Source organism: Pollachius pollachius (genome assembly GCF_949987615.1).
Source record: "Pollachius pollachius genome assembly, chromosome: 9".
Lineage (NCBI taxonomy): Eukaryota > Metazoa > Chordata > Actinopteri > Gadiformes > Gadidae > Pollachius > Pollachius pollachius.
This window is the reverse complement of record NC_136942.1, coordinates 10,199,513-10,212,264: the sequence shown is the minus strand read 5'-3', so window position 1 is coordinate 10,212,264 and position 12,752 is coordinate 10,199,513. Positions and strand designations below refer to the sequence as shown.

Sequence of the window (12,752 nt, the reverse complement as noted above, 5' to 3'; positions counted from 1 at the left end):
CTAGTAGATCAGGGTGGTCTCCCAGGTCTATAAAAACACAGCGATACAGATATTATATCGTAGTTTAATGCCGACACAAACTAAAAGCGAGTTCAGACGCCGCAGTGTTCCATCCCTCAAGACTACATTTCCCATGGTGCCCTTGGCCAGAATCCTTACATAAAACCAACTCGATCCGGCACTACTTGAAGTGGGAGGAAACGCTGTATACACCAGATCTTTCTCTCGTTAGCGTGTAGCTCTGTGCTCGGGGACTGGAGACAAAACTGTGTTATTGTGCTGGGCTTTGGGGCCGCTGTGTGGCAGAGGGCTGTCAGGGTTATTCTGCTCTCCTCACCATCTAATCTCCTCTCACTACTCTGTCCAGAACGGTAAACGACAGACGAACCTTGCTTAAAATCAATCATAGCTGAGGGCCCCACCGGCCCCCGGACTGGGAGCTTACGATGCTGGTCTTCAGGCCCCTGAACCGTCCCAATCTATTTTCTTACTTGACTTTCTTGTATTTTGACCATTCCCCTCTCATCCCTTCTCCTCTCCCCTCTTAGTTTGTTCTCTCTCCTCTCCCCTCTCCTCTTCTCCCCTCCCCTCCCCTCTCCCCTCTTCTCGTCTCTTCTCGTCTTTCCTTTCCTCTTCTCTCCTCTTTCCTTAACTCTCATAATTTCCTCTTGTCCTCCTCGCTTCTCTTTCTTTTCCTTTCCTCTTCTCTCCTCTGTTTCCTTAACTCTCTTCCTTTCCTCTTGTCCTCTCTACCCGCCCCTCTTCTCTTGTCCCCTCTCCTCTTTCCTTCTCCTCTCCTCTCTTGTCCTCCCACCTCTCTCCACTCTTCTCTTCTCTTATCCTCTCTTTCCTCTCCTCTCATCCTCTCCTCTCTTCACTCTGCTATCGTCTCATCTGAGGAACATCTTCCCATTGTGACTGGGCGGTGTCACCGCCCGGTCACAATGTGAAGCTGCTTCTCAGTGTTGTTGTTTACCGCGTTGGCCCTCAGTGAAGACGGATGTGTATTTCTGTCCTTCTGGCACGTCCCTCCCCGACCCAGGGTGCTGCCGGCCGGCTCACATCAGACACAGAGGGGCAGAAAGGACTGCCTGGAGCGGAGTGGAAGAGGAGCACATCTGAACCACCACCGTGTCTCTGCTCTCCCTGGGCACCGCTACAGCGACTGAACACCTCGTTTGTTTCTCCACCCTCCCACCTCCGTGATCATTAAGGCGCATTACACCGGCTGAGATCCAGCCTGACCTGTCTGCCTCCGCCGCTGGAGCCGTCTGGCGTTGGGCTAAATGATGATGGGATCCAGGCGGAGGGGGCTGGACATCAGAGGTGATATCTCCTCCAAACCTCCCACCGAGTCCAACCCTGAGAACAGCTGTGTAGATCTGACCCCTGCCAAGCCATCACACACACACACACACACACACACACACACACACACACACACACACACACACACACACACACACACACACACACACACACACACACACACACACACACACACACACACACACACACACACACACACACACACACACACACACAGGCCTGTACTGATGCTAGTGTACGTTCATGTCTTCACCCAAGCGTCCGTGGTGAAGACATGAAGAGTCCATGAAGACATGCACGGACGCGTGCAGCAGTACAGGAATGGTAAATGGACAGCATTTACGCAGCGCTTTTCTAGCCAGTGGCCACTCAAAGCGCTTTGCAATATTGCCTCACATTCACCCGTTCATGCACACATTCACCAACCGACGCTCAGCCATTCAAGGCGACAACCAGCTCGTCAGGAGCAGTTAGGGTGAGGTGTCTTGCTCAGGGACACCTCGACGCTCGGCTAGGAGGAGCCGGGGATTGAACTAGCCACCTTCCGGTTACCAGCCTACCCGCTCTACCTCCTGAGCCGCATGCTGCCAGTGGAGTGTCTGTTGTGTTGTTCTTATTGGAGGCCAGAGCTCCACGATGGGCTCGGTGCCTCATGAACGTCGCATGAAAAAGAGGGTTTTTTGGAGTGAATTTTGGGTGCACCCCTTCCACCTGCCCGGCCTGGCGGGATACGCCCCCAGCAGCACTTGCTATACGCCATGTTTACGGGGGGGGGGGGGGGGGGGGGGGGGGGTTAAGAGGGGAGCCAGCATCAATCTGCGCTGCTTGACCGATGCCAGACCTTTCATCATGCATCGCCGGACCGCAGACTGAGGCTCCCCCCCCCCCCCCCCCCCCCCCCACCTCCCGGTTCCCGCGCCGATGGTGACCTTCCCACCTGTGAAGGAAGAGAGGTGTGTGCGTGCTGACCGTGGGTTTTCTGGTAGGAATACCCACACCCGCACGTGTGTGTGCGTTTATGTGTGCGTGTGTTTGTGTGTGCGTGTGTGCGTGTGTGTGTGTGTGTGCGTGTGTGCATGCGTTCGTGCATGCGTGTGTGCATACGCATCATGAATATGGTCAATTTAAGTTGTTAGACTGAAGATGAGTCACTGGGTAATGTTGGGTGGTGAAGGGACATTGATTTATAGAGCAGGAGGAGGAGGGGCTGAAGGGGGGGATATGGATAGGTGTGTCTGATAGGGTCTCCCATAACCCAGCCCACCCCTGCTGTCGGACCCCTTGTGTACTGAAATGTAGTGATAGTAGTAGTAGTAGTAGTAGTAGTAGTAGTAGTAGTAGTACATGTGAACAGAGCGAGGAGATGCTCCTCTAAAGGTCAGGGATGTCCGATGTTCCCTTCATCTCCCTCCTCCTCCTCCTCCTTCTCCTCCGCCTGCTGTTTTCTGTCCTCTTCGTCTCCCTCCTCCTCCTCCTCCTCCTCTGCCTGCTGCGTTCTCTCCTCTTCGTCTTCCGACCTTTTCAGTTGAGCTTAATCACAGCTGAACCTCTTTGTAAGAGGAGACAGAATCCGGCTTTATCGGCCTTGGCTGACGCTGGCACATGCAAGGAATACGACTCCTTCCAACGCAGACGTACGGAAGGAACAACAGAAGATTAGAAGGAAAACTCAAAACCAAACACAAGAGAAGTCCATTTCTAGAAACGATATCCACATAAACAGTGAGGCTGTTAAATAAACAATGACGAACGATAGAAGTCATGAACAATGTTTACAATGTGTATGGGCAAGAGTCATTGGTGGTTTCTTCCCAATGCTAAACTCCTTTCAGCTGTTATTAGAACGTTATGTCACCAGCGCACACATAGCCGACACAAGACTGCCCGCTATGGGGCTATGGGAAGGTTATACTTTCTTCTGTCTGATTAATATTGATTCTAAATATTCTGAGCAAAAGATGAGAAGCATCAAGGTGTGTATGGTACATGTTATTCCTTTACATTCTGGTGATGATCATTGCAAAAGAAATTGACAGTTTCAGTTAAAAATGCATATTCACACAAAAAGTATACAAACAACATATGCGAAACAAAAAAGTGTGTGTGTGTCTGTGTGTGTGAGTGCGCGTGCATGCATGGGCAAAGGACATTGCCAGAAGCTAACATCCAATTGGCCGGAGAGAAGACTTGATTTAGAGTGTATGTGAGTCACTTTCAAGGACAAGCGCTTTGTCCCGGCCCAGCGGGAGGTGAGTCAGAGCCCCCTCCGTCTCACATCCCCTTACCGCAGAACCCTCCGTCTCACATCCCCTCACCGCAGAACCCTCCGTGTCACATCCCCTCACCGCTGAACAACACCCGTCTCACATCCCCTCACCACTGAACCCCTGTCTCACATCCCCCCACCACTGAAAACCCCTGTCTCACATCCCCTCATTGCTGAACCCCTCCATCTCACATCCCCTCGCCGCTGAACAACCTCTGTCTCACATCCCCTCACCACTGAATCCCTGCCTCACATCCCCTCACCACAGAGCACCCGTCTCACATCCCCTCACCACTGAACCCCTGTCTCACATCCCCCACCACTGAAAACCCCTGTCTCGCATCCCCTCATCGCTGAACCCCACCATCTCACATCCCCTCACCGCTGAACAACCCCTGTCTCACATCCCCTCACCACTGAACCCCAGTCTCACATCCCCCACCACTGAAAACCCTGTCTCACATCCGCTCACCACTGAACCCCAGTCTCACATCCCCCACCACTGAAAACCCTGTCTCACATCCGCTCACCACTGAACCCCAGTCTCACATCCCCCACCACTGAAAACCCTGAAAACACAAAAAATATACTAACAACATATGCAAAACAAAAAAGTGTGTCTGTGTGTGTGAGTGCGCGTGCATGCATGGGCAAAGGACATTGCCAGAAGCTAACATCCAATTGGCCGGAGAGAAGACTTGATTTAGAGTGTATGTGAGTAACTTTCAAGGACAAGCGCTTTGTCCCGGCCCAGCGGGAGGTGAGTCAGAGCCCCCTCCGTCTCACATCCCCTCACCGCAGAACCCTCCGTCTCACATCCCCTCACCGCTGAACAACACCCGTCTCACATCCCCTCACCACTGAAAACCCTGTCTCACATCCCCTCACCACTGAACCCCTCCGTCTCACATCCCCTCGCCACTGAACCCCAGCCTCACACCCCCCACCACTGAAAACCCTGTCTCACATCCCCTCACCACTGAACAACATCCGTCTCACATCCCCTTGGCGCTGAAGCCCTCCGTCTCACACCACCGAACCCCGTCTCACATCCCCTCACCACTGGACCCCCGTCTCACATCCCCTCACCGCTGAACCCCCTCTGTCTCACATCCCCTCACCGCTGAGCACCCGACCGGGTAGAGCGAGCTACGGCTGGAACCATTTCCTAGTTGGTTTTTCACTCTTAATACTTAGCATTGTGTAGCATCTTATCCTAGCTATCTTTGTTGTACACGGGGAATGGGGTAACCTAGAGATTGTTAGTGCTTTGCACTTGGTTCTATGAACATCCTAACTGTACCGACAGCGATATGTTGTTATTTCGCCTTCTTCTGACAAATGCCCTTATTGTAACTTGCCTTGGATAAAAGCCTCTGCTAAACTGCCTTGAATGTAAATGTGAACAAATAGTGCATGTATCAGTAATGTTTGGTTAAATAAGCGCTTGCTTCATTTTTAGAACCCTCTTTTCCCGGAGCGTGTTTATCTGTCTGCCCTCATGTTCCTGCAGCCTCCTCTCCATCACACGTCCCTCGCTCCGTCCTACACTCAAGGATTTCTCCCGCCTCGTGACTCCCTGTCACCACCGCAGTCGTCTCACAAATCACCCTGTTTGAAAAGAATAAATACACCCTGGGTGCAGAGATCAACCCTGAGAGCAGACGGGAAACTCACATATTGTTTTTCGCAAACACTGCCTCACATTTACGTGTCGGAGATATTGTGTCAAGGCGAGTCTGTTGTCTTAGTCGTGTCCTTGATCAGTTACATCTACATTTACATGTATGGCATTCAGCAGATGCTTTTATCCAAAGCGACTTACAATAAGGACATTTTTCAGAAGCAAGAGAACCAATATATCTCTGACATTACAGTAAGGATGTTAATAGAACCAAGCACTAACAATCACCAGGTTAACCCATTGCCCGTGTACAACAAAGATAGCTAGGATAAGATGCTACACGATTCTAAGTATTATTTTTAAGTGCAATGACGTACAAATACAATACAATAAGTGCGTAAGAGGGGTGTGCTAAGTGCCCTAAATATAGCCTGATAGCCAGCCACATAAAAGAATCATTAACGAGCAAAAATAAAGTATCAGTGAGAGTAAGTTGTTACGAGTTTGAGATCGATGGTGGAAGTGAGCGATGAACAGTTTATCTGGGAAACTGAAAGAGTCATCAGAAAGTAATCAAGGTCTAGTTTTCCAGATAGTTCCTGTTGGTTTGTAGGGTTGTTCCAGCCCCTCTGTGTTGGTGGTGCTGGAGGTGGAGACACACACACACACACACACACACACACACACACACACACACACACACAGAGAGAGAGAGAGAGAGAGAGAGAGAGAGAGAGAGAGAGAGAGAGAGAGAGAGAGAGAGAGAGGGGTGGTTCTGGAGATGGAGTGGGCGGGCTGGTCTGAGCTCTGCTGGTCTAAGAGCTGCCCTATTAGCTCTGTAAGTGGTTGGATCTTTCCTGCCCTGAGTCAGCTGACCAGTGCGTTCTGGGCGTTAAGCTCAGCCCGGTTTGATCTGGAGGAACCGATCCATATGTTTTCAGACGCTGGCTTCGATCGAAAATGAACCGCTCCGGTTTTCCTCTCCTGTCAACACAAATGAAGGCTCGGTGATAGAAGAGCAGACAGTGTGTGTGTGTGTGTGTGTGTGTGTGTGTGTGTGTGTGTGTGATGAGTACTGGGACCTCAGCTTAAAGTTCACCCGATGGGTGCTGCCCCCGTGTGTGTGGTGAACTGGTGAGCATCAGGTTCATGAGACATCAGTCCTCCTCCCCTCGTGGTCAGTGTCTCTCACCGTCTCTCTGTGGTCAACAACCACCCAACCATGCTCAAGAGCACCGTGACAAACAGCCAAGGTCATGCTCTCTCTCTCTCTCTCTCTCTCTTCCTTTATCTTCCTCTCTCTCTCCTCTTTCTCGAGCCAGAACTCTGCATGCCAACAGGTGATGAACGAGTCTTGCCGTGGACAGGTAGAGCTGGACTCTAAGCGTGTCCTGCCCGTCCGTGGAGGAGGAGCCTGTGATTAATCAGCCCAGCCCACCCCCCCGCCGAACCGCTAACTGCTCCCAGGAACCAAGCAAGCCAGACCCCTGTCAGCTGGTACAGCTCTTAGCCATGAAGATGTGTGTGTGTGTGTGTGTGTGTGTGTGTGTGTGTGTGTGTGTGTGTGTGTGTGTGTGTGTGTGTTTGTGTGTGTATGTGTTCACATTCACATCAATCCTTTCAGTGTGTGAGAGTGTGATTGTGATGGTCATTTGATCTGGTCTCACACACCTTTCGAGGTCTGGAGGAACCTGGACCCAAACAGAGTCTTTATAACGTTACCGGACTCTTCCACCTTCTACTCTCTATAAATCTATCTATCGATCTATGTATCAATCTATATATCCATCTATCCATCTCCCACTCTTCTTCTTTTTACTCTATCTCTGTCTCTATCTATATCTCTATATCCATCTATGTATGTATAGTATCTATATATTCAGTGTATATTTGTTGTGCTTATACTCATGTATTTTCCTTGAGCAATTGGGGCAGTTCAGAGGGTATATATGAGTACACTGACCCATACGGACTACTGCCGTGTACATTAGGACTTGAATGTCTCCATTATCCAGCCAGTCTTTGATCATTCTGTGTTTCTCAGCCTCAGTCAACAAACAGACGAATGAGGCCCCTCTCTACCCCTCTGGTTCAGGGGGTCTGCCGAGTGCCAAGGCGGGCCACCAGAACCTTTACACAAGCGTGACAGGCAGTGCATGCACTCTCAGCCTCCCCTCCACCCGCCACGCGGGCAAAACGCAAATACTAATGACATCATCCACAGCAGCAACAACAACAACAGCAGAACAGAAACTCATTAGTTCCATTTTTGTCAGATAGCGATGGAGATAGAGGAGGGATTGGGGTCAGAGATTGAGAGAGAGAGAGAGAGAGAGAGAGAGAGAGAGAGAGAGAGAGAGAGAGAGAGAGAGAGATAGACAGAGAGAGAGAGAGAGAGAGAGGGAGAGGTTGAGAAGGAGAGAGATTGAGAAGTAGGGGGAGAGAGAGAGAGGTTGAAAAGTAGGAAAGAGAGAGAGAGAGAGAGAGAGAGAGAGAGAGAGAGAGAGAGAGAACGCCGTCAAGATGATTAAAAACGGTGAGCTACAGATGTTTCTGGCACACTTCAAAGTGGAGAGGCTGCCATTATCACGGTGGCAGCAGCAGGTTCGATGCATTATTAAAATGGTGCCCACCTGGTATACCTGAAACCTGGCATCACATCTCTGTTCTACTGCAGGCATGTGCTCTGTCACCTATCCACCTGGAACAAACCTGGAACATATGTAGAACATACCCAGCTCTATAGACCTGGAACATAACCAGCTCTATAGACCTGGAATATATCCAGCTCTATACCTGGAACATACTCAACTCTATAGACCTGGAACATAGCCAGCTCTATATAACCTGTACTGAAACATACCCAGCTCTATAGACCTGGAACATACCCAGCTCTATAGACCTGGAACATATCCAGCTCTATAGAACCTGTACTGAAACATACCCAGCTCTATAGACCCGGAACATACCCAGCTCTATAGACCTGGAACATAGCCAGCTCTATAGACCTGGAACATAGCCAGCTCTATAGACCTGGAACATAGCCAGCTCTATAGACCCAGAACATACCCAGCTCTATAGACCTGGAACATACTCAACTCTATAGACCTAGATCATTCCCAGCTCTGTATACCTGGAACATAGCCAGCTCCATAGACCTGGAACATACTCAATTCTATAGACCTGGAACATTCCTAGCTCTATAGCCCTGGAACATTCCCAGCTCTATAGACCTGGAACATAGCCAGCTCTATAGCACCTAATTAATCCTGATGAACACACTGGGATGAAGGCTCACCATATGGGGTTAAACAGTGAGCCCTCGGGGAGTGATGGGTTTGTCATGGAAAGGTCTCCGTTCACTTTAGTCCCCTGTCCGGTATGGTTAGATGTTTCTATTTTTACCAGTTGTGTCTTTGGCGATGAAGAGGGTAAGCAAAAGTAATGAGATCAGCAGAAAGCTCATTCCTTGTCCATTAAATTATCAAAATGATGAGAAAGATGGCTCAAGATGAAGAACATTTGTTATTTTATCTGTTAACAGGTGACCGCAAACATTTCTGATAATGCTGAAACGTTAACCATTGTGTGCTTCATGCTTGCGTGGGTGTGTGTGTGTGTGTGTTTCTTGTCCCTTGTTTTGTGATTGCGTGTGTGTTTGTGTGCTTGTAGCGTGCGTGCATTTGTGTGTCTGCTGGCGTGTGTGTGTGTGTGTGTGCCTGCACTGGCGTGCGTGCGTGCATGCATGCGTGTATGCACTAGCATGTGTGTGTGCACTGCCGTGTTTGTGTGTGTGTGTGTGTGCGTGCATGTGATTGGACGAGTCCCTTATAGGCACCTGCTCTCTCTCTCTCAGTTAAAGGGACCAGAGGCCAGAACCACAGTCACAGGTCTCAGACCGGTGGTGTGTGAAATGGAAACTACCACGAAAATACTGTTCTTATCACACACACTCTCTCTCTCTCACACACACAGACACACACACACACACACACACACACACACACTCACACAGTCGCTCATGGCATGTCATGCTGATTAATAACTACGGCGAATACAAATTAAGGGAAAAGGTAGCAAAATAAATAATCAGTAAAATAATACATTTGAAAAAATCCCAGGTTTAAGTTTAAGAAATTGTGTGCCGTAGAAATTGAGACTTAGTTGGTCCAGCAACAAGCTGGACATCTCCCCTGTTTGGCTGCTTCTGCTGCCAATCATCCCGGCGCCTCACTAGCGCCCCCAGCGGCGACCAAGGGGACCGCAGCCCATAGCAACAATGATATCTGGAGCCTGAGGCACTTGTGGTCGGTCTGCAGCAGAGAAAAAAACCGAGCAAAGAAGAGAGTGAGGGAGCCTTGCCTTCTCGAATAGCGAGCGAGAAGGGAGGGAGCGGGAGAGAGACAGGGGAGGGCGACAGCTCTGCAAAACAGCAGCAGAGAAATCGTCAGAGAGACCGGAGAGGAGAGCAGGAGGTTTTGTGGAGTAACCAGGACGCTCAGCGGAGGACGGAGTGCGTTATTCTCGGGAATAACCGCCACTGCGCTGATCTCCAACTCCCTGATCCCCCGTCAGACATGTCCTCGTCTGGAAAAGACACCAGCGGCGCCCAGCACGCCAACTATGTGGGACCTTACCGCCTGGAGAAGACGCTGGGGAAAGGACAGACAGGTCGGTCTCCCCTCTCGCTGTCTGTCTATCCTCTTCCCTTTAATTGCATTGTTATTTCCCTGAGCGTCGGTCTTAAGTGTCTGTCTGCCTGTCATCCATAACTAATCACATGATGTCAGACACCTGCTCTGTTCATGTTGACGGGAAAGTGGTTTCAGTGGCTGCGGTAGGGGATTTGATCCAACGGGGATCGGTTGGACGAAAGGTGAACTGTGTGTGTGTGTGTGCGTGTGTGCGCGCGCGCGTGTGTGGGGGGTGCGCGTGTGTGCGTGGGCCTTTGTGCGTGCGTGCGTGCGTGTGGGTCTGTGTTATAACAGCCCGATGTAGAACCCACATCGCTGACACCCCGGGGGGCGTGGGATCTGAACTTCTCCCCTCGCGTTTTCGCGTCGCGTCCCGCACCACCGGTGGATCTGCGCGGAGACGTTGGAGCAGCGCGGCGCTAATCCCGATTTGCCTATTCTTAGTCCACATGCGGGCAGGCGTTACTCTGCACACCGACCGTCGCAACGCTCGCGTGAACCGGTCCCGCTTTGACGTAGATTACAGCGCGAGGAGTGACAGGAGGCTGAAGGGATGTGACCAGCAGGTGTTGTTGTGAGGTCACGACGGGACATTGGAGTCATTCGCTTTAAGCGCTGATGACACTGCGGTCCGTCGCAGTTGGACCATAATACGGCTTGTTCTTTACAACAAAAAAAATCGTTTGTCATGGAGGAGGCATATGACCATACAGGATGCTGTGTGTCTGTTGTGTGTGTTGACACGCACACGCTGTGACCGTGGCCGTGATAAAAAGTCGAGCACTGCAACGCTTTACAAGAATCTGAAGCGTTGGCTCCCAAGGGAGACGGATCACAAAGTATCCCATCCTCTCTCCTCCTCCTCTCCTCTCCCTTTCTCTCCTCTCCTCTCCAGTGTCCTCTTTTCCCCCTTGCCTCCTCTCTCCTCACCTCCTCCCATCTGTTATCCTAAACGCCTGCGATAGGGCGTTTTGTTCCCGTCCAGCTGGACATGCTGGGTGTGTGTGTGTATGTGTGTGTGTGTGTGTGTGTGTGTGTGTGTGTGTGTGTGTGTGTGTGTTGGGTTAGTCTCCGCTGATTGCTTCGGTCAAGGCGCCCCCCACCCGTCAGATCCACCATCAGGGGGTCTGTACCTTGGCTGAGCTGAGGCGTGTCAGAGAGTTTAGGGGCATTCCCCTGGCGCAAGTCCCCTGTAGCACTGGGAGCTACGTCGCTACGTCTCTGTACACTACATGCATCGAATCGCAAGCTGAACATGCACCTCTCATACAACACTGCATCCGTTCTGCCGTCCTCTGTACCGGTTGAGTTGGCTGTTGGTTCTCGTACCGTGGTGACTAACCAGCGTCATCGACCTCTCTCTCTCTCTCTCTGGTCCTAATAACTGTTTAGGGTGCTCAAGGTTTCTTGTCCTCGTCTGGTGACACGTTGTCACGGTGATGCGGTGTGTGTGTGTGTGTGTGCATCTCCACGTGCGTTGTCGTGGTGACGCGTGTTGAGGAGCCAGTGAGTCCGCAGCCGCGGAGGGTCTCATTAGTCGGGATAGGAGCTCTGATACGTGGGGCGACCGTGGCTCCAACGCCTTGGATCCCCTCCGCGGTCAGTCAGCGCTCGAGACGAGTCGCCGTCAGAGTGCTGTGTCTGGTTCCCCCGTGTGGGCTTCATGAAGGGGTCTTGTCTTCATAGGTCCAGAGGTTCTTGTCTCCAGAGGTTCTTGTCTCCAGAGGTTCTTGTCTCCAGGGGTTCTTGTCTCCAGAGGTTCTTGTCTCCAGAGGTTCTTGTCTCCAGAGGTTCTTGTCCCCAGAGGTCCTTGTCTCCAGTGGTCCTTGTCTCCAGCGGTTCTTGTCTCCAGAGGTTCTTGTCTCCAGAGGTTCTTTTCATTCCTGGGTTTCTGATTTGTCCACCTGTAGGGGACGGGGTCCCTGTCATGAGAGACATTCGAGTCATCCAGTGGCTTGGGTCCACTCATGGCACCCCCTCGTCTGATTGGCTGTTGTCCTTAGAGGTAGGCCGCGGAGGCATCTGGTTGATCTCGCTCACATAGGAGAGCTGCTGCTGCTGGCTGTTCGTGAAGTGATGAAGTGAGCTTTTGTCTTTAAACACACACAGGCTCGCACCTACCCCAACCCCCCACCCCCTCCTGGGACATTAAGGCCCAGACACAGTGTCACCAAAGGTCAGGGTTCGTTCTGCTAATTAATTTCTATGTCCTATAAATGTCACTATCCGCTGAGCCGCTACACAGCGGCGGTGTGAACGGGTCTGCCTGTTTTTTTGCCGCCGCCCGACTGGCCTTTCAAGGTTGGAGTTGTAACTGACGTTGAGTTTGGGGATCCTGCCAACTGGGAGAATCCCTGAGGGACGCAGTATACCTGTAGTTGGTAGGGTACTGTACGGTGTCTATACTGTATACAGGGGGTTATATTTAGACGACAGCACGGCGGGCCAGTGGACGTGTTGCCTGGTTACTCAGCACACTCCAAAAAAAGATGGCTGACATTCTGCCAGTCAGCCAAAACACACTTCTACCGAAGGGTGCTTTCCTTCAACTTGCACTACGTTGTTGTTTTTAGTGCAGTGTGTGATACTGAGCCGGTCTGTGGACAGTCTTCTGTCAGCAGTGATGGACACTAAAGGATTCTGACTCTGGACTGTGTGTGTGTGTGTGTGTGTGTGCGTGCGTGCGTGCGGGGGGGGTTCGCGTGTGTGCCTGGGCCTGTGTGCGTGCGTGCGTGTGTGTCTTGCACTACGTTGTTGCTTTTAGTGCAGTGTGTGATACTGAGCCGGTCTGTGGACAGTCTTCCGTCAGCAGTGATGGACACTAAAGGATTCTGACTCT

At 51.2% G+C, this 12,752-nt stretch overlaps 1 protein-coding gene across 1 annotated transcript in view; it reads left to right on the top strand.

Annotated features, from left to right (window-relative positions):
• The first annotated feature begins 9,650 nt into the window (after positions 1 to 9,650).
• brsk2a (BR serine/threonine kinase 2a) overlaps positions 9,651 to 12,752 on the top strand; it is a 152,923-nt gene continuing 149,821 nt past the window's right edge. Inside the window, exon 1 of the mRNA XM_079743012.1 lies at positions 9,651 to 9,890. Within this exon, the coding sequence (XP_079599138.1) occupies positions 9,797 to 9,890 (94 nt within the window). The 5' untranslated portion in view covers positions 9,651 to 9,796. The remainder of the gene's footprint in view (positions 9,891 to 12,752) is intronic.